The sequence below is a fragment of the Carassius auratus genome, chromosome 37 (assembly GCF_003368295.1).
Source record: "Carassius auratus strain Wakin chromosome 37, ASM336829v1, whole genome shotgun sequence".
Classification (NCBI taxonomy): Eukaryota; Metazoa; Chordata; class Actinopteri; order Cypriniformes; family Cyprinidae; genus Carassius; species Carassius auratus.
In genome coordinates, this window is record NC_039279.1 from 7,073,532 (window position 1) to 7,094,207 (window position 20,676).

General features: G+C 38.0%; 1 protein-coding gene across 3 annotated transcripts; it reads right to left on the reverse strand.

Annotated features, from left to right (window-relative positions):
* Positions 1 to 2,256: 2,256 nt before the first annotated feature.
* On the reverse strand, positions 2,257 to 19,078 carry LOC113056021 (protein sidekick-2-like). 3 transcript variants are annotated; one of them, XM_026222470.1, is made up of 10 exons: positions 18,979 to 19,078; positions 17,676 to 17,813; positions 16,457 to 16,618; positions 16,250 to 16,375; positions 14,859 to 15,023; positions 14,627 to 14,767; positions 13,861 to 13,999; positions 10,894 to 11,023; positions 5,058 to 5,114; positions 2,257 to 4,141 (listed from the first exon to the last, which is right to left on the reverse strand). In XM_026222470.1, exons 1-10 carry the CDS (start codon positions 19,022 to 19,024, stop codon positions 3,734 to 3,736), a joined length of 1,512 nt encoding a protein of 503 aa, XP_026078255.1. In that variant the 5' UTR covers positions 19,025 to 19,078; the 3' UTR covers positions 2,257 to 3,733. The 3 variants fall into 3 exon arrangements, with proteins under 3 accessions (XP_026078255.1, XP_026078254.1, XP_026078256.1); XM_026222469.1 differs by having other exon boundaries at positions 16,457 to 16,666; XM_026222471.1 differs by lacking the exon at positions 5,058 to 5,114 and having other exon boundaries at positions 16,457 to 16,666.
* Positions 19,079 to 20,676: the final 1,598 nt, after the last annotated feature.

The window sequence follows — 20,676 nt, forward strand, 5'->3', positions numbered from 1 at the left end:
TCCATTTAATCACAGAAATTAACTTTAAGCAGGAAGGTTTAATAGGACACAAAATGAACTTACACTTGAATGAGTATGATGTGGAATCTCCCTCCATTTAAACACATTCCTGTCCTGTTCTGCCCACGACATCATTGATTACAGGGGTTACTGTGTCATTCTTGCCATGATAAGGATGAAAAAAATGGGATTTGGAAAGGGAGAAGCAAGAGGAAAGAGTTCATACCATTTTTGCAGTTGTCACCACAAAATAAAAGGAGCTAAATAATAATAATAATAATAATAATAATAATAATAATAATGGAAATGGGAAAATAAATGTTCCTTCTCTTTTAAGATAATCAGAAAAGTATAAATTGAATCATGGCTGATTGGCTTTATTCTCTCTGAACTTGAGGGGATCAGTTTGACTGCTGGCTGGAGGCAACAGATGCTTCCAACATAACAGGATTTCACAGGTCTGCTGATCCAATTTATCGACACTCATTAACCCAATGAGATCAACAGGATGGAAAACTTTGAGTGAAAGGCCACATATACAGTACAGACCAAAAGTTTGGACACACCTTCTCATTCAAAGAGTTTTTATTTTATTTTCATGACTATGAAAATTGTAGAGTCACACTGAAGGCATCAAGGGCTATTTGACCAAGAAGGAGAGTGATGGGGTGCTGCGCCAGATGACCTGGCCTCCACAGTCACCGGACCTGAACCCAATCGAGATGGTTTAGGGGTAAGCTGGACCGCAGACAGAAGGCAAAAGGGCCAACAAGTGCTAAGCATCTCTCGGGGAACTCCTTCAAGACTGTTGGAAGACCATTTCAGGTGACTACCTCTTGAAGCTCATCAAGAGAATGCCAAGAGTGTGCAAAGCAGTAATCAAAGAAAAAGGTGGCTACTTTGAAGAACCTACAATATGACATATTTTCAGTTGTTTCACACTTTTTTGTTATGTATATAATTCCATATACAATTCCACATGTGTTAATTCATAGTTTTGATGCCTTCAGTGTGAATCTACAATTTTCATAGTCATGAAAATAAAGAAAACTCTTTGAATGAGAAGGAGTGTCCAAACTTTTGGTCTGTACTGTATGTCCATCAAAGGGTTAAGATGGATTTTCACACATTGTAACATCTATAATGCATGAAAGAATTAAATAATCACACACATTCTGTGATGGTTATATTGCCAAGTAGGACATCCTTGTTGGTCCTAGAACAACAATCCTAGCAGACTTTAGGATTAGGGCTAAGTTAAAAATGTTTTTGCAAATATGCAATAGCAAACTTGATCACTTGACCAAGGTTAGTCCAGTTAGACATGTTTGATGTTGAATATGTTTATTGGACCTGAATGTTGTTCCAGATCCAACAAATGTTCTAGGAACTCCCAGGAACACAATCGTGTTCCAAAACCTGTCACTCAATCCATTAATAAAGAGCTGTTCCAATACTCATAAATTCCTTTGTTCAATAAAAATTGTAATTAAGCCTGAAAAATAAACAACTCTAATCAATTCTATGCCTATTTATCCTTATCTGTCTGAAGCATTACTTACGCTGAAGGTGGTCCACATGGAATTAATCCAAAAATGATGAATTAATGTGTTTGTTGTGTTTTTTTTTTATTTTTATTTTTTTATATATATATGGCCAACTCTGTTGCTCTCAATGCCAAATGACTCTGTCTTAACCAGGTGCAACAAGTTTACCACTACAAATTTGCCCACACAAACCAAAGAGTTTCGATTCCCATTGACTTCCGTTATATTTATTTTGTCCACATGAACGTTATTGTAAATCGAAACTTGGCTACTAACATTCTTCGAAATACCTTCTTTAATGTTCTGCAAAAGAAAGAATTTCATACAGGTTTGCAATAACACGATTATGAGTAAATTATGACAGTGTCCATTTTTAACCAGCAAGACTTACTTTGTCAACCAGTTTCATTGGAAAGCTAATGGTGGTCCAGCTTTACGTGGCTATTATGGTTTACCAGCTGAACTAGAACCAATAAAATAGGGTTGGTTAGGACAAAAACTCAGATCTATATAGAAATGGAACCTTTAAATAGCTTTTTGCTTCTGGTAAAGATGTAGTCATAGAATCTGTGGTTATGTCTCAACAGCTAATGTAATCTTAAGGACAGTTTCACTTAGATTTACCTCTCTTATGTTAGTCATCCATGACCCCTGAATGCTCACTTCTCACACAGCCAAATACCCATTTTCAATGTTCAAACCAGTAAAGTTTGCAGAAAACATAATTTATTTAGGAATATACTGTGTTCAGGCAGACTGAGCATGTGATTGACCTTGTTTATACAGACAGTAAAATCACTTCACGGAAAAGAAAGAGCAAACAACATCATTTAACCTCACAAGTAAGCTGCGCAAGTGCCGTTTAGTTCTCTGCTGCGGCTGTGTTGGGTCCCTTTGTCCATTTTCTTTTATCTTCAGTAACTTTGAATAGCCGCGTCAAAGCGATGTGGAGAAAAATCTGAAGTTCACGGGTACAATACATTTGCTTGGCTGCACAATCTTTGAAATGTCATCAGGTTCTATGATGTTACGTCTGGCCAGATGATCAGGAAAGGGAAAATCTGAGAGGTTTTTGAACAGGAAATCTTTGATGGGTATGTTTGACATCCAGCTCCACCTGAGATGCTGGCAAATATCTGATATCCGCTGCTGTTTACTGACGTTTGTGTCCGACGTTACCGTTTGCACGGCGGAAGTGCAACCTGAAGCTCAGGATGACATCATAGAGTCAAATCAAAAGGAGCAACAAATGACCCCCCACCACATACCCACATACACACCTGCTGCTAACATAAATGACTCTGAATCTGAAATAATTCAGAGCACTAGTATAATAATATCATAGTGAATCAGACTCTTACATATTTGGCCTTCCATAAGTTTCACGAGGGAAAATATACTTGTGTTCAACTTTACGAACAATCTACATTTCACCTCCGGAAAAACATTCAAAACACAGATTAGCGAGAAGCACTTAATTTGGCCTTTTCAGAGGCCTGGTGAAAAGTGACCTGTGACATCAGTAAATGATGCTTTCCAACTCAAACATGTGCTAAGTGCACAGTCCCTAGTTAAATGAACTTTAACCTCTCATAATCACTGCAGTACTTTGTCATCTGTGTAAGAACAAAAAATACCACAGTACAAATCACTATTTAGCATTTTTCTCGATGTGGTCCAAGTGCTGAGATTTTCTCCCTAGCCATTTCTTTTTCACGAGTCAGTGCCTTTGTACAGCATTCATGACTCAGTGTTGGTGTAATACTCTTTTGTGGAACGCAATAAAACAAAAGTACCAATGAAATCTAAATAAAAAGCAAACGAAAATATTTGTTTGAATGACATAAAAGTCATGCAGTTTGTTCAAGCAGCACAAAAAACCTCAAACCAAAAGAAACGAAGCTCACCGACGCGTTTAAATGTCTTTCCAAGTGATTATCTTTCAATTTGAGTGAAACGCTTTGAACTCACAAGCAGAGAAACAAAACAAAAACCTAAATGAAAGAAAACAAAATGTGTGATCAAAGAAAGTATATAAAAATACAAATCTGCTCGCAATGACACGTAAAGCACAACAAATCCAGGGCTGATGTTTTTCAATAGATGTGAGTTTGATCAGGCATTGGGGAAAGTAAGCGATCCCTTGCCTTTGTTTTGTTTTTCCATGTACCGATATCTTCATTCAATCAAACAAAGGAGGAGAAGCCAGCGATGGGGGCCCGGGAACCTGGGGCCAAGCTGCTCGGGGGCCGATAAAGAGTGCCGTGCTGACTGGGTGAGTTGGAGCTCTGCTGGGAAGGAGTGGGAGTCCGGCTGCCTTTGGGTCTAAAAAGGCTGCCAGCCTGGGACTGGCTCTGGGGTGTAGGGGAACTGAGCTGTGGGGGGAATGGGGGTAGAGGGGGTAGAGGTGGTGGAGGAGCACAGGGTTCGGGTTCTCCGGACTCCGACTCGGTATAGTTGTAGGCCTGCACCCGGGAGATTCCCTTCTGCTGTCTGCGCCAGGAGTTGTAGTAGGTGGGGTCACTGATGTAGTGGTTGACGAATGAATGCGTCTTCTGGCGGCTGGGTTCCACCTCGTATTCACTGTCACTGCCCTGGTGGTTGAGAAAGAGAGAAAGAATGAGTGATGGAGACAGAATCACTTCAACAATCTCAATTTTAGGGAAGGATGATGTGAGTAGGTGTCCGGGCTCAATCCACGGAATCAGAAACTGCACTAGAAATAATCATTATTTGTCACTTTGACACTAAAGTTCAGAGTGTGTGTCAGGAAAAATGCATTAGTTTCATTTGTTGATGCTGTTCTTTTGAACTAAAATGGGTGTTAATTAAAGATTAAAAGAACAGAAAACATGGCTGACAAGTGTGAGTTTGGTGAAAATGATTGATTTGAGTTAATTAATCTGGTCCCAAAACATTTGATTTAATCCGATTATGACTGCATCTAGGTAAAACAAACGTCAAGATACCACTTCAATGTTTAGTAAAACACTGTAAATCTTTACAGTATTTATAATCTAAAGGGACACTGACAAGCTCTCAAGACCATTAGAACTTGTTTAGCAAGAGCTCATTTAGTTTCATCAAACAACAGACATGATGGTAACCTAATGAAATTAACAAAATCCAATTAATTATTCTATGAGATTATTCTTGCAATCTATATTTCTTTCCACAAACCATCAAAGCTTTATTAACTGTAGGAAAGAAGCCTTGGAATGCAACAGACCACACACCTTACTTTTGAATCTGTCATAAATTACCCAAGAAAAGAAAAGGCAAAAAAAGGGAAGAACCAAAAAGGCTTCTATCTATCATTTATAAAATAACCTCATTGATCATACCACTTCACCCTCTAGTACCAATCACACACTGCGTTTAGGGAAGCCAGCGATGGCTTCCATGTGGTAGGGTTTTGACCATGTATTCATGAACCTAATGGAGAGGATAGGAATGGACAAGCACTAAAAGGCGACTTCCTGTCACTCAACGCACAATGCATATCCTCACCATTTGAGTTGGAAGAGTATGGAGGCCCCCAGTCTTAAAGGAGAAAACAAGCGCCTCCTAGAGGTAAACAGAGACATGGGGTTTAAAGCAGTGCAGTATGGGCCCTAAGTCATATTTCACGGGACAAACAATGGCTTCTTTTTAAAAATGGTGCATTACCGTTACAAAAATAGTACTGTAATATCAGAATTGTATGCAATTTATTTCATAACAAACCCATATTATCAGAATAATAATTTGTTAAACATTCAATAAAAAAAAGTATTAACATTCAGTATTCGTAATGTCTTTCTTTTACTTAAATATATATTCCTATTGTATGCCTTAAACTATAAGTTTTTTATTTTTTCTAATAAAAAATAAAAATAATAAACAAATCAAGACTTTTGGTCCCTACTGTATACCATTGTAAAGTTTGATCAGCAGGATGGTACCATTATATTTTTTGTAAGGGTAATGCAGGTTGAGAATACTTCTCAACCCTTTCTTTGACATTTTAATGTATTTCTTGGAACAATCTTGAGAAGGTTCCTCATGGCAGCCTCCTACACTCTTTGCTGAGACAGCTATCTGCACGAGAACAATGGCCAACTGTATAAGGATCTGCTCTCCATCAATCTTTGTCTTCCACCACCACATTTATTACAACACCTTCGCTCTCCTCATTCTGGCGTATCTGGCTCACACTTCTAGAGCTGGCTGATGAAGTTTACCACACATGAATGCTAAAGTACCAAGCAACTGCCAATTGCCAACTGGAGAGGAAAAAGATGAAAATAAGAACCATCATAGCTCAGGCTTTTAGCGTTTGCATATCGTTTTAAGAAGACTCATCTATCCTCACCACCACTTTCTGCAATCCCCCGTCAGAAATTCAATCTGGGAATTTCCAAATGCTACTTTTAGGGATTGATTCTGATCTTTCTGAATATCTAGACTACTGCTCCATTGTTTGACGCAATATTTGAGTATGTTAATAATAATAATAATAATAATAATAATAATAATAATAATAATAATAATAATAATAATAATACAACTTATTGAATCAAGTTTAATCCACCCTGTTAAAGAGAAACACTGTCATTTGAAGTCTTTCATCGTGTGACAATGTGAAATGAATGAAAACAAACGGAATCTACAGAATTGTCTTACACTTCTACCTCTCACTGAATTATTGCAAAACACATAGATGATAAGATTACTACATTAAATATATATTTTGGCAAAAAAGTTCAACATTTCTCTTTGTCTTTCCCTGTTATTGTGAAGAGACTAACAATGCTCAGATCTCTCCGGTCCATCATCATTGTAACACACATATGTGACACACATGCCTCTGTTCCAATTCTGGAGAGGAAAGCAGTTTCCCCCAAACCAGCCCCACATCCCCTTAAAATCAGATCTAATTTTTATCATATATTAATCATACATACATTTAATCAAATGCATACATACACACACATGTAAAAAGCACAAAATATTATTGAATTGATCATGGATTTTTGTAGCATTATGCCTCTATTCTTAAGCATGTGCTGATTTTAGCTTCTACAACAAAGGGACCTCACAACAAAGACAAGCTCTAAAACTAAAGCTGCATGCTGACACACTGTGTGTGTGTGTGTGTGTGTGTGTGTGTGGTCATCAAAACATGTCGGTTGACACAGAGTGCCGTGACCTACTCCTGCCCTCCCCTGCTGACACATGCAGGACGTGACAGCTGTTCTCTCCTCCAAAAAATGTTTGTTTGCATTCATCCACTCCTCTGTTATTCTATCTCCTCCATTCAGTCCAATGCTCTTTTCAAAAAAAAAAAAACATATAGTATAATGTGTTACATTTAACATAGAGCAGAAAACTGAAATACCACAAAAATCTGTTTGATGAAAATAATCAAATCAGAGCACATCAGCCGTGATATTAGTGCTGTAAAGGGGAGCTATGCTAAACCACCTGGAGGAAGAATCCAGACGAAACTTAAAACCAGTTCAGCTTCTGATTTTTACACATGTGACAGGAAAACTGTAAAGAAGAATTTTTAAAACACTTGGTTGGTACATTCAGTGCTGTCGTTTCACTCAAACAAACACACTTAAGAAACGGCATACTTCATTAAATACATATAAAAATGTACTGAATTATACTAAATTATAATGGCTTATTATATTATTTACTAAAGGCCATAGTGATTCATGCCTTCATGAAGTTGGACTAAAATAAGTTTCAGGCCACACAATTCCAAAACAACTGGATATGCCAAGATATTCAACAAAACCCCAAACAATAATAACAAAATAAAAGCTGATGACAGATTGTGATGGGTCTGGTTAATGACTCCTCGGTGATCTTACTGGAACTGGCTGTTTGGCACGTATGTTTTGTCTCCTGCAGGGAGAGAAAGTGGGGCAAGATGTCCCCTCCCGGAAAATCCTGGTTTCAGTGTGAACCCTGCCCTACAGAAACCCCTTTAACGTGTATGAAACTTCCCTTTCTCTGTGGAACTACATTTAAATAGAGACACTGCGCCTGACCTTGTGATAGAAACACATGGAGTCTAAATATGTTTTACACAAGAGTATGGGCTGTTTTCTTTCAGCAGCAGACGACAGTGCTGGTGCATCACCAAAGAGCCATTACATGTGTGATATTTCTGTCTAATCTGCTAAAAAAAAAAGCCTTAGAAATTGAACACAGGCCTTTAGATTTAGGTTTCAAGGCTGCCAAAATAAACCCACCCCCACTCATATCTCTACAGAGACGGATGGAGAACAGGAGAGGAAGAAATCCCATTGCAGCACAGATCTGGATGGATTAACTGAAGGGGAGGAGTCTGTACGTTTCTATGTCTCCCATTGCACCGATCCATTAGATTATTAAGCACAGCAAGTAATCGGACAGACAAAAACGCACTGTTATTAGGGCTGAGTAATATAGCCAAACGTGATATCTTTATACCGTTCAAAAGTCTTTAAGAAGTACTTTTATTAGACAGTGTCACATTGAAAGACATTCATATGTTAAACAATATTTATATATATTTCAAATAAATGCTGTTCTTTTGAACTTTCTATTCAAATCTAAAAAAATATGTGTTTTCAACTTTAATAATTATAAGAAATTCTTATTGTGCAGCAAATCAGCATATAAGAATGATGTCTGAAGGATCATGTGACACTGAAGACTGGAGTAATGTTGCTGAAAATTCAGCTTTGCCATTACAGGAATAAATTACTATTTTAAATATATCAAAATAGAAAACATTTATTTACAATTTTAACAATATTATCACTTTTACTGTATTTTTGATCAAATAAATGCAGCCTCAGTGAACCTCTTTCAAAAACATTAAAAATCTTATCAACCCAAATCTTTTGAACAGTATAGTATTTTTTATATATTTTTTTTTAACACAGTATTCTGTATTTGCTCTGAAATTAATTCAAAGGGTGATATTTGTCCCTCAGTTAGAGGGATCATTTCCAAATTGCATATAAATAAAGAAGTTTCAAAAAGTTTAAGTTTTCAAGTAATAAAATAGAGTAAAAGTTTTTTTTTTTTTTTTTTTTTTTACATTTTACAAATCTTATGTTTAATGATATTTAATTATTTGTAAAAGAAAAAAAAATAAATAAAAAAAAAAAACACTTTTAAATTCACCTAGTTAATGCTTTAGGTTCATATTGTGCAAAACAAAGGAGATTAAGAAGTTAGACCAAATTTAAGAAGCATATTACATTAGAAGTAGCTTGATTTTATATCACCAGCAAAATCAGTACAAATCTACAGTTTTGTTAATACTTGATATACGGTCTAGCCGAAGTGTTATGCCATTTAAAAAAATAAAAAAAATAAACATTAAATATTGTCAAAATGCACACTTTTCTCCAAATTAAATGTAAATGCTCACTATGATATACAAGTAACTGACGAGAAGCAAAAACTTTCCATGAGCTATTTCAGGCTCTCACTGGGAAGAATCTCACAGAGTTGATGCTGGGATGATCATCAGAGAGCCAATTAAAACAAAGATGCTTTGACATGGAAAGCTGCCCTAACAATCCCTGCTGTTAACTGCAGCTGTAGCGCCAGCGTTTCCAAAAACACAAAAGCAGCTCAATACCAGATTTAAATAAACTTTGTGTCCAACACACTCAAATGACTAGAGAATTACACCTGTCCAACATCTCATTCATGTCCCATGTGTTAATTTAAAGGGAGAGCTGGCTCAGCTAGGTGCTCAGGTTTTTGGCCTTGCCAAATGAATTTGAGCTGTCTTTAAGAGTTCCTGAACAATGACTGCATTATACATCTCTGTGGCGGCTCTGGCTCTTTTGGAGACAGCTCAATGGATCTGCAATAGCCTGGAGTTATCCACTCAATAAATCTTCAAAGAGAGATTCCAGCCTCTCTCCTCACTCTGCCCGATGGTGATGACACCAGACTTTAGCAGGAGCAGAAGGGGAACAGGAGATGCTCTGTTTCCAACCACGAGTCACAGGTGGCCGGATGCCAGCAGTCTAGAAGGTGGTGGCAGGAGGTTTCAGCGAAGGGCGAGGAGGAGACGAAAAGTTTACAGCTTCTGTTTGACATGATCTGCATTTTGGGAGTTCTGACAGGGTGATGGTGATAGCACATTAACAATTTAAATGAAACAAAATGCTTGAAATCCTTTGGGAAATACACTATTTCCCACTATTAAGTATATTTTATTTGAATTTTGTTAGTAATAATAACAGGAAAGAAATTATATATATATATATATATAAATACTGCTATGGAATATATTTTATAGTAGTATTTGGTAACACTTTAGTATAGGGTCCAGTTCACACTGATAACTAGTTGCTTATCAGCATGTCTATTATTAACATATTGGCTGTTTATTAGTTACTTTACAAGTACATATAATGCATGACATCCATAATCCTACCCAATGCCCTAAACTTAACAACTACCTTATAAACTATTAATGAGCAGCAAATAAGGAGTTAATTGAGACAAAAGTCACAGTTAATGGTTAGTTAATAGTGAGAATTGGACCCTAAAATAAAGTGTGACCCCAGTATTTTTTTTATAATCAACTGAGAGATGTGGAGAGAGTCCAACCAAAGCTTCCAGTTTCTCACACTTTATTCTCTGTGTATTTATGTATTTTGTTTGATCACAGTTCCTGTGTGTTGCACACTGTTTTCTTCTCAAGTCTACCACAGATTTTCCAACCTGTGCCTCAGAACACAAAGTCTGGAGAGAATGAACTAGGATGCAGCAGAATGTTCTGGACATGATAATAAAACCACCCACAGGACCCAACCTGGATTGAAGCCATGCGTAAGACAGGAACAATCTCAAGTAGGGTATTACAGACCTTTCCTGGAGGGCTGTATCCTACTTTTGAGAAAGTTTCAGCACAGCAAGTCCTAGTCCTAATAAAAGTGTGTGATTAGGGAATTTCAACAGGTCCTGTTCTAAATGAATGTGACTAGATTTAGCATTAGAAATCCTTCTTGGAGGTTAAAGGGACAGTTTAGCCTAAAATGAAGATTGTGTCATTATCAACTCACCCTCATGTTGTTTTCAGAACTTCTGAGGAAAACAAAAACTGAAGCTTTCAGAGTTCAGAAAGGAGGCAAAAGCACCATAATCAGAAAAGTACAATGAAAGTTGTAAATCAAAGTCTTTATGCACAATGCTTTTACATCCTTTTTAAAGCTTTAAATCCTCTTGAAATGAAATGAGGGTGAGTAATTGAGGATAGAATTAGTGGGTGAACTGTCCTTCTATATCACACACACACACACAGACTGATAACATCTCATGACAGAATGCATGTTACCTGTGAATCTGAGATCTCTGAGGGCTTCTCTGTGAGACTGCTGCTCTCTGCTGGGATCAGGTCATTGTACTTGGTGCTGACATCCTCATCTGAGTAGTTCAGACTGCCTGGACTGGGTCGAGGAGGTGACCTGAGCAAAAGATGTGGCACGGCACCATTTTTAGCACAGGATGAATACTGTCTAAATGTCTTACATTCAATATATTACTTACTTACACACACACACACACGCACACACACACACACACACACACATACCCACACACACACACACACACACACACACACCCACACACACACACACACACACACACCCACCCACCCACACCCACAAAGCAATATCTGAGTGAAGCATGAAGCATCTTTAGAATATTTTTGGCAGTAGTTCCATCTGCAGACACTTGTGTCTTTGTTAGGTGAATGAAGCACAGTGTGTGTTTGTATTGAGAGGCGATTCTTTATAAGCATCATGGGACCACTGTAAGATGCCAGCTTCAAGGGGTTTCTGCATAATTAAGTCTCTGTGATGCAGCAGTGGAGAGCAGCTCAGAGAAAAAAAACCTGTGAATTCTAGATTATGCATCGGCTATTAAAAATATAAAAACCTCTTTTACTGACTGCGGTTTTCAGCCTGAAAACCTGAAATATTTCTATTACTATAACAAAAATACTGAGTATGTGTTATTTTTGTTTTCCAAAAACTCTACATACAGCGCCTGTGTTTTGCCTGATGTTTGCAGTCTATTTGTGTCTAAGTTGTTCGCACTTTTCCTTCATTAATACTGTTGATTTCAAACCTGCATTCACGATTCCGAGCCGACACAAACCTAGTTGCTAAATTCATAAATATGAAGGATCCATTCAGCTACAGCATCAGCAATATGTAATCTAACTTTTTATGATTATTTATTTAAAAAAAAAAAAGATTTATTGGAAAATGCATAAAATTTGTGGCCTAATGGTTAGAGAGTCGGACTCCCAATCGAAAGGTTGTGAGTTCAAGTCCTGGGCCGGCAGGAATTGTGGGTGGGGGGAGTGCATGTACAGTTCTCTCTCCACCTTCAATACCACGACTGAGGTGCCCTTGAGCAAGGCACCGAACCCCCAACTGCTCCCTGGGCGCCGCAGCATAAATGGCTGCCCACTGCTCCGGGTGTGTGTTCACTGCTTTGTGTGTGTGCACTTCGGATGGGTTAAATGCAGAGCACAAATTCTGAGTATGGGTCACCATACTTGGCTGAATGTCACTTTTTTTTTTTTTCTACAGCTGTATGACCTGCCACCTACTTTATGTTTAATGTTTCTATTAATGTTTCTATTTCAATTATGTATTGCCATTAACATTAACACACACATACACAGAAGATTTTGAATCTCCTGGCTTCTCTTTCCATAAAATAAAAGTGAATGGGAACGGTCAAGGCAAAAGGCACTAAAAAGTAGCATAAAATATCTTATTTTGTGATCTACAGAAGAAAGAATGTCATTGCCTGGTACAAAATAAGGGCATGGAAATGATGACAAAATGTGAATTTTTTGGGTGAACTACTGGGTCAATGGGAAACAAATGCTGTACACTGTACCCAAACCGCAGACATGCCATGACAGCCAGTCAGAAGAATCTTAACAGAAACACCCGCTTTTCTCAAATCACAGTCCTCTATCTCAGCAGGCAGTCTTTAAATCCTGCCAGTATCCCGAGAAGAGAAGCTATCTGTATTGTGTTACTTGAGCTATGCAATGTCACAACTATTGAGTGTATTATAGCAAGACAGCGTGCTTGAACCAGCTCTCTGCAGTGGGCAGACATCAACGGTTTTCGATTCTTTCCACCTTGATGCTCCTGTCACTTCTCTAAGATTTTCATGAGGTTCTTCATTTACTTTCCTGATCCTCTCAGTCGGAGAGCCCACAATCTAACCCAGGCTCTGTAGACCTGGGAGAGAACAAAGCCCGTGGAACTACATCTGCACATTCCTCCCACACCTCTCCCCCAAGCTGTGGCCAGAGGAAAGATCCTGGCATCCCCTCAAAGACCAGAGGACCTTTGATCCTCCTCAAGGTGACCCAGGATGAAAAGGAGCAGAGGCTGAGAGCTAAGGAGTGATAATAAGGCAGATTTCTCAAATGGGAATGGATCTACACACCTGGTGCGTCTGGATATAGGTGTGAGCACCTATTCACGAGATTGCTTGCCTATTCTTAAAATATAACTTATTTCAATATTTAAATTCTACCCAACTTAATGCTCACTTAAAAATAACTACTAATTTATAAAAGAAAGAAAAATTATTTTTCAAATTTCACATTTTCAAGTTTCAAATGCAGTACCTACACCACGCAATCCTTATTTTCATTAGGCATAATTTTAGTAATAGATGTTTTGTGCATCTATTTTAAAAGAGTCCCACTTTAGAAAGAACGGTGGCAGTATAGGTGAGGTCATGAACCAGAATCTGTTATTGCACTTAGCCTGTGACTTGACAGAGAGAAATGCTCTGATTAGTGGAAACCAGAACATTTTTATATTTAGTTTTATGATGGAAAGAAGGATTTTATGAAGGTAGGGCCATTTGGTAATCCCATCAGTCTTTCCATGATGAATGAGAAGCTCCTATATTTGGGGCTATTTTGGTCTTATAATTGCCACATGGTTGGAGCTTTATGGGAGTTTAATAGTTCTATGTGCAAAATACAAAATAAGCACATATGATAATTAATTTACAACTTCAAATAAAATTACCCAAGCTACTGGGCAAAGTGACAGGTGAACATTAGCGTATTAAATTGCAGCTATTGCTGACTTAGACTGAGAAATTTTTGTTATGACCTTTCCATTTTTAATACAAAAAATCAGTAGCTGACATATTTCAGCTTGAAAACCTTCATGCTCATATTAAAAAAAAACCAAAACCTACATGCTCATAAAAAGCTTGAAAACTATCAATGAGAGAAACGTCCACTGACCTGGTATAGACACCATTTTTGCGGCAGAAGGAATTTTTGACGGACAGCCGTCGATTGTTCAGTTCCAAGGCAGGGAAGCGGCTCTCGTCCAGGCTGACCATCTCTCCATGTGTCAGTGCATTGCAGTTGGAATTGTTGCCTGTATTGATGAGATACGGAGATATTAAGAGATCATTTAGACATATGTAGTTTGGAACAAAACTGAGATGATAGAAATTTTGATCTGATGAAGGTTGTGCTTTAGGTCTTACTAAATGAATTGAAACAGAAATTAATTTTGTTATGGGGTCGATCATAAAAAAATTACCCAATGCCTCCAAAACCATATAATCTCACAATTATTGCTATTTTTGGAGCTCAACACACTCATTAAAATAAATTGGTTCTGGGCTGGCAGGTGGAGTTGTGTGAATGGTGCATATGTGTGTGTGTTGTGCATTGGTGTGATGGAGTGTGTTTTTGTGTGGAAGCAAAAACTGGGCCTCTCATGCTCTCTCAGTTTGTTTAATATGTTTAGTGACCCAAATGACTGTCCCACCCCTGAGTACTGTTGTGGTCTGCCAGCTCTTACTACAGTAATGCTGACCACACATTTATACACATTCCACACTGATGATGTCACAGAAACAACACTGCTGTTTCATTCACACACACACCTCTCCCTGAATGTCTCTTTGACATAAACATATACACACACACACACAAACAGACAGATAGAATGGTAAAACAATAAAGTGGATGGAGGGATGGGTAGATAGGCACATACTTGAGTCCGATTTCTTAGCATATTTCTTGCTCTGGCCTCTGATGATGAGGATAAAAACTAGAAGCAGGATGAAAATGAGGCCGACCAGAGCAACCACCACCAGAAACCACCATTCCTCATAGAACGGAGACACTTTTTGTGCTGGAATTAAAAACAAATATATATATATTATCAGAAGAGTTGACTTTGGTATGATTTCAGATTGATTTTCACTCTGAAGGTTTCAACTAACCTGATATGGATGGTGACGGTTGGCTTGGAGAGCCGTACCCATAATCATTCACCCCGATGACCCGGAAGTCATAGCTGACTCCCTGTTTCAAGATATCCATGTTGAAGGTATATGATGTCACTTCCTTGGGAATGTCCTTGATTAAGATGTCCCACAAGCCTTCATCTGGAACATTTATTTAATATAGAAAAAAAGCTAGTGATTCATTGTAGCAAAGTTTATAGTTCTATGAGTCTGATCACCTAAGAGAAACAGCACAAACAAATATGAAAACCATGTCATTATTTACTTACCTTCAAGTCTTTCTAAATCTGTATACAAGTTTGAAACAACATGGGCTTGAAAAATGTTAATAATTACCTCATTTTTATTTAGGGATTTGCAATGCCTTTAAGAATGCACAGTTTTTGATGGTGTGTTTAACACTGTAGCAGCTGTCAGAGCTAATAATCTAGAGATGAGACCTCAACAAACTAATTTCATCACAACATAGATGATCAAATGTCATTTCAGCTTTGTCTAATGTGTTTAATGTGCTACAGAGAACCCCAAGTGCCTCTAGGAGCAGTGAAGAGAGAGAAAAAGTAGAGCAGGTGTCATGTGGAACGCCTGGTAGAAAAATTACAGGGTTAGATCTCCAGGGCAGAGTGTGAAAATAATATTCCACCTCTACGGCACATGAACGGCATGCAAAGTTGGCCTGGCACACATCACACTAATATATGGTTCTTTAAATCAATCCCATCTGCTCCTCCCCCAGAACTCACTCTTTTCTCAATCGAGCACAGCTTCTCCTCAGTCACTGAGGAAATCTGATCTGCTTTGATTCATTTGGACCGCTCACATCGATATATCTCCTTCATCGGACACAAGCTGCCGTCAGCATCTTTTTTTCCCAGACTGAGGCATATGGAATCACTCTTCATTATTTGAGAGAATTCGTATGGAATTTGGTCGAGGTATGTTCGGACAAATGGATCTCATGCTAAGCATGGGCCTTAAAGTCAGAGACAATTAATATTTGATTTAAGTTTACTCATTCCCATGAATACAAGTCTTGATTTAGCTCTTCTAAAACAGAAAATATTGAGTTATTTTTCACTAAAATATACTGAATTTAGTTAAGCCTATTTCAGTTCCACATCTATTTGGGTTTTATATTTGGACCAGCATTCACTAGAAACTGAGCTCCTCTGAGACACTGGAAACACTGGATCATGAGCTGGTCGTGTGTAAATGCACAGAACATGTGACCATTTCTATTCTAGTTTTGTCATTTTGACACTTCTTAGACACACAAAAAGAGATGACAGGAAAGTTAAAGACAAGAGGAAAGTAAATGGTGCACACACAATGTGCAAAATGCTAATTTGTATCTTAAATAACCTCACCCGAGGGCCTGGCCTCTATAACATAGCGGGTGATAGGTGCTCGCCCGGGATCCCCATTGGTCCAGTGGATGGTAAGGGCAGAGCCATATCGGGAGATGAAGGGCTCACCAGGAGGTCCCGGGGCTCCTGATTACAAAAAAGCAATGGGGTTGCTGAATTTGCTTGGCTGTAATTGTACGGAGGGACAGAGAAAGCATGCAGACAGACCTTCTCCGGGTCCTGTGGTGATGTTGGCCTCCACCTCTGGACCGTAGGTGAAGGTTTTGGCGCGAATGCGGAAGTTGTATGTGACGCCATCCGCCAGGTCTTTGATTTTCAGCCACAGAGGGGCGTTCCCCTTTACGTCCACCGTCACGATCTTACTGACGCCTGGGGGGGAGGGGGAGTGAAGACAGTCGACACAGGCCACTGAGGACTCTAGACAGACACACTACTTTTAGTTCAGGCAACAGGAACTCAACACACACTCTCACACGTGGGTTTAGATCTCATCTCAACACCTTTGTTGGCCCCTGAATAACGATTGCAAGGTCCAAAATGAACACCCATCAAGCTGAATGCGAGCAAAATGGCTTTGGCTACATAGTTCAAAATTTGGCTAGTAATTTATTTAGGCTTTAATTTGATAATTTAGGTAATTTTAGAATTTTTGTAGCATTTAAGTTATTGTAAAACTGCATAAACTGCAGAAAAAAATTATGATAAACTGCTGATTGTAAACTTTTAAAGACTCCTAAAGTTTTCTCCAGAAATATGTCAAGACCAAGCCACTAAACGCCACCAAAATGAGTTGTGACAGGTGCTGTTTCAACAGAGAACAGTTTAACCACAGTGTGTTAACTATTTTAATGTTAATTAAAACTATTAATAATATATAAATATTAGATGAAAAAGTTCAACTTAATTTAATAACTTTTATTAAACAAAAACTAATACAAAAGACAAAAGCACATAAGAAATTACTAAATTAAAATAAATTAATTTTCTCATTTCTCAATTCTCATTCAGAAAAATAGCTAAATTATTTTAAACAACAGTTAAATTAATTAAAAAATTATATTTTTAGAATAAAATTAATGAAAAATATGGATTAATAGGCAGCTTAAATATTTATGGACAGTATCTTTTCAATTAATCCACCATTGGCAAGTGTGGCTAATGTTAATTGTGGGAGCCTGACTGATTATAATATTCACAATTTGATATTCGCACAATTCTGGAAGGAAAGTGTCTTCCCAGGTCCAACACCCCTGCACTCACACAGAGTACAGACACACACACACACACACACACAGAGAGAGAGAGTACACATAAACTCTATTCTGTAACTACTAACTGGATATATCAGTTAAACTCTTTGCAATTTGAAGCTAAAAGTGTTGTGTTATACATGAAACCTATAGTCAAAAAAAGGAAAGGCACTGACCATCAACAGGCATGCAGGGCTCATAGATAAGTCTGTAACCCTCAAGGATGCCGTTAGGGAAGACAGGCTCGCCCCACGACACGTTGACAGAGGTGGTGGTTAGCTCACTGAAATGGATGAAACTGGGAGCACTGGGAGCTGAAAGAGAGAGCATCTGCTAATCAGGAGAGACCACAACCAACAGTCTCAATGGTTTAAACGTGTCTGCCTGAATCCCTTTCCTGGAATTAAGATTTTGAACCATTTAAAAAAAAAAAAAAAAAAAAAAAAAACTAATCAAGATTTAAAAAAAACAGCAACTATGCATGTTGCATGTTTAAAAACTAATCTGCTAGGTTGTTTCAAGCCGATGACTTTTGAGTCTTTTTCACTGAATCTTTAAAAGAACCAGCTTACAAGAATCACTCGCTTGTGAATCAGTCTATACTAGTGGTGGATTCTGTCAAATTTATCCCATCATCTTTTCTTCATAAGAAAAACAAAGAATAAACCTAATGTATGTTTCCACCATTCAATTTTAATGCTTCAGGATATCTTTTATTCAAACTACTTTGCTCCTCGTCTTTCCCCTTCTTGAATTTTATAAGCAAAGAAAGTGAAAAACCAAACGCCCACACATAGCGAAATAGCCTGGAACCCTATTTCATCCATCAACTCATTCTGACACTGAAGCTCAACACGGCCAACTTTATAATATCAGTAGACAAAACGGTCACTTCTGTGAACATCAAATGAGAAGCATATTTCACTCCAGGGAAACATCTCCTCCTGAAAGAGAGAACAGTCTGGAGACTGTGTCCCACAGACGCTCAGAGCCGTAAGCCAACTCAGGCATGCCGAATGTAAACCACAAGGCTGAAATTACTACGCTTCATCAGACCAAACTCTAGACACACAAACAAACACACATAGCAGATTTACTTAGAAGCAAAGTACAACTTATGGAGTTTTCAATATTTTTTTGGCCTGTTGTCAGCAGCGGTTCACATTCCAGAAGTTCATAAATAATGAAATCATTTGAAATACTTTCCATCACTACAAACTTCTGATTGACTGCCCATGTTTTTACAAATCAAATACGTTGCAGTCTTATGCCTGTGTTAGTTTAGATAGCTATTAAAATTAAAATGACTCCATTCAGCTTTATCTCTCTAGAGCAGTTAGAGTGATCTTCCGATCTTGGCACATCATATGCCTTAGCAAATGACCTAGAACAATTTATGTTACAATTGTTAATTATTGTGATATGCATGAAGGTCCTGGACAAGATCGGTAAGGACAGAACTGTCTAAAGTTTCCTCACCAGCTTGTTGGGTTCTTCCTCTGGTCGGGTAGGCTGCGTGGCCCATCGCCGGCCGCGTTGAAAGCAGCAACACTGATCATGTAGGTGGTGTAGCCCGTTAGATTCTTGAGCTCACCCCCTCCCTCCGGCAGGAAGAGAGTCCGCAGTTTCTCAGTCCTCGTTTTTCCGCTGATATTCCCAAAAGAAATCTGCAAGAAGAAAACAAAAGTGACACTCATATTATTGTTCTGCATGTCTGTTTTGGGCGTTTCTTTAGCTTCATGCACTTTTGTGTCCCAGACAAAATAATAATAATACTATTTTTTTTTACTTGCTTATTTAAAAGGTTACATTATAAAATTATAAATGTCTTTGGAAACATTTCCCAAGACTCATCATTTATTTTCGCAACCTTTTAAAAAGACCTTTACATACAGATTTCATCAAGTTACAGAGCAAATTACTGACACTGATTTCTCCACAATAAATCGCACATGGAAGGTCAACAGATTACCATCATACAGAAAATGTACATGGGAGTCACACTAAAAGCATTTTGCACTAGTCCATCATAGTCTGACCTTATAACCCTGAACTATCTCCATTCTGAGTCTCCAGCGGAGGCGGGTCCCATGTCACATCAAACTGTGTGGCCAGTAGCTGATTGGATGACCAATTTTGAGGGCGGGCAGTGGGAACTGTTTGGAAATGCATTAATGTGAGGTGAAGTTTTGCTCCTTTTTGTTTGTAAGCTAAGAATAACTCCATAAAGGTAATAAAGGTTTTTACCTGCTTCACCAACAAAGACTTCCTGTGGTGAGCTAGTTGTCCCTCACCAACAGCATTATAGACACTCATTCTGATTTCATAGCGCTTGTGTTTCGTAAGATCTACAGAAAGTAAAAATCACAAATGGTAGTTTTTTCTTCAATACATGGTTGGCAAATGTTTGAAGTTTTATCTACTTCAAAAATGACAAATTAAGATATAATTAAACTAAAGCAGACAAACAACGTGATTCACTTTATATTAAATGTGCCATTTTCTCAACCATCTTTGTTTCAAAACTTTGACTCAGGCTTTCCTGAAAACTGTGTCAGCTCACATCCTGAAAGATGGGTCGGTCTGCTTATCTAAACTTAGTTCACACACTGCTCTTCCAGCAGAGATCAACGGCAGAGAGAAAACAGATGCAGCTCTTAAATTCTAGACATAAAGTGAGAACAGGACCGCTGACAGCAGCTAGCCCAAACATCTAGACTGCATATTCTCAACTCTTCAGTAAGATTTGACATGTACTGGATTACACACAATCATGTATCAGCTTTATGGACTGGGAAGAGAAATAGGAAAAAAATAGCAAGAAGAACCAGGAAGGCAAGTGACTTACTGTCCAGCTCATACTGAGTGAGGGAGGGATCGCTGAGGTTCCGTACGCTGTATGGAGCTGCAGAAGAGGAAGTGAGGGAAGAGGAAGAACAGTAGCAAAGAAGATATGATCAGAAAATAATGAGAGTTCTTTAAAAATAGTTAATACTGAGTATAAAATGATGCTTTTGAACAACAGCCATTTTTGTATGAACATTTCATTCTTAATTTTGATTAACATCAATAGTAATTAACAGATTATTGAACGTTTATTTCATTTTCCTTACTTTAGAACACATTTTTCAAAGTATTTATTGTTTTGGGCTGTGAATCAATTCAAATATTAGTTAA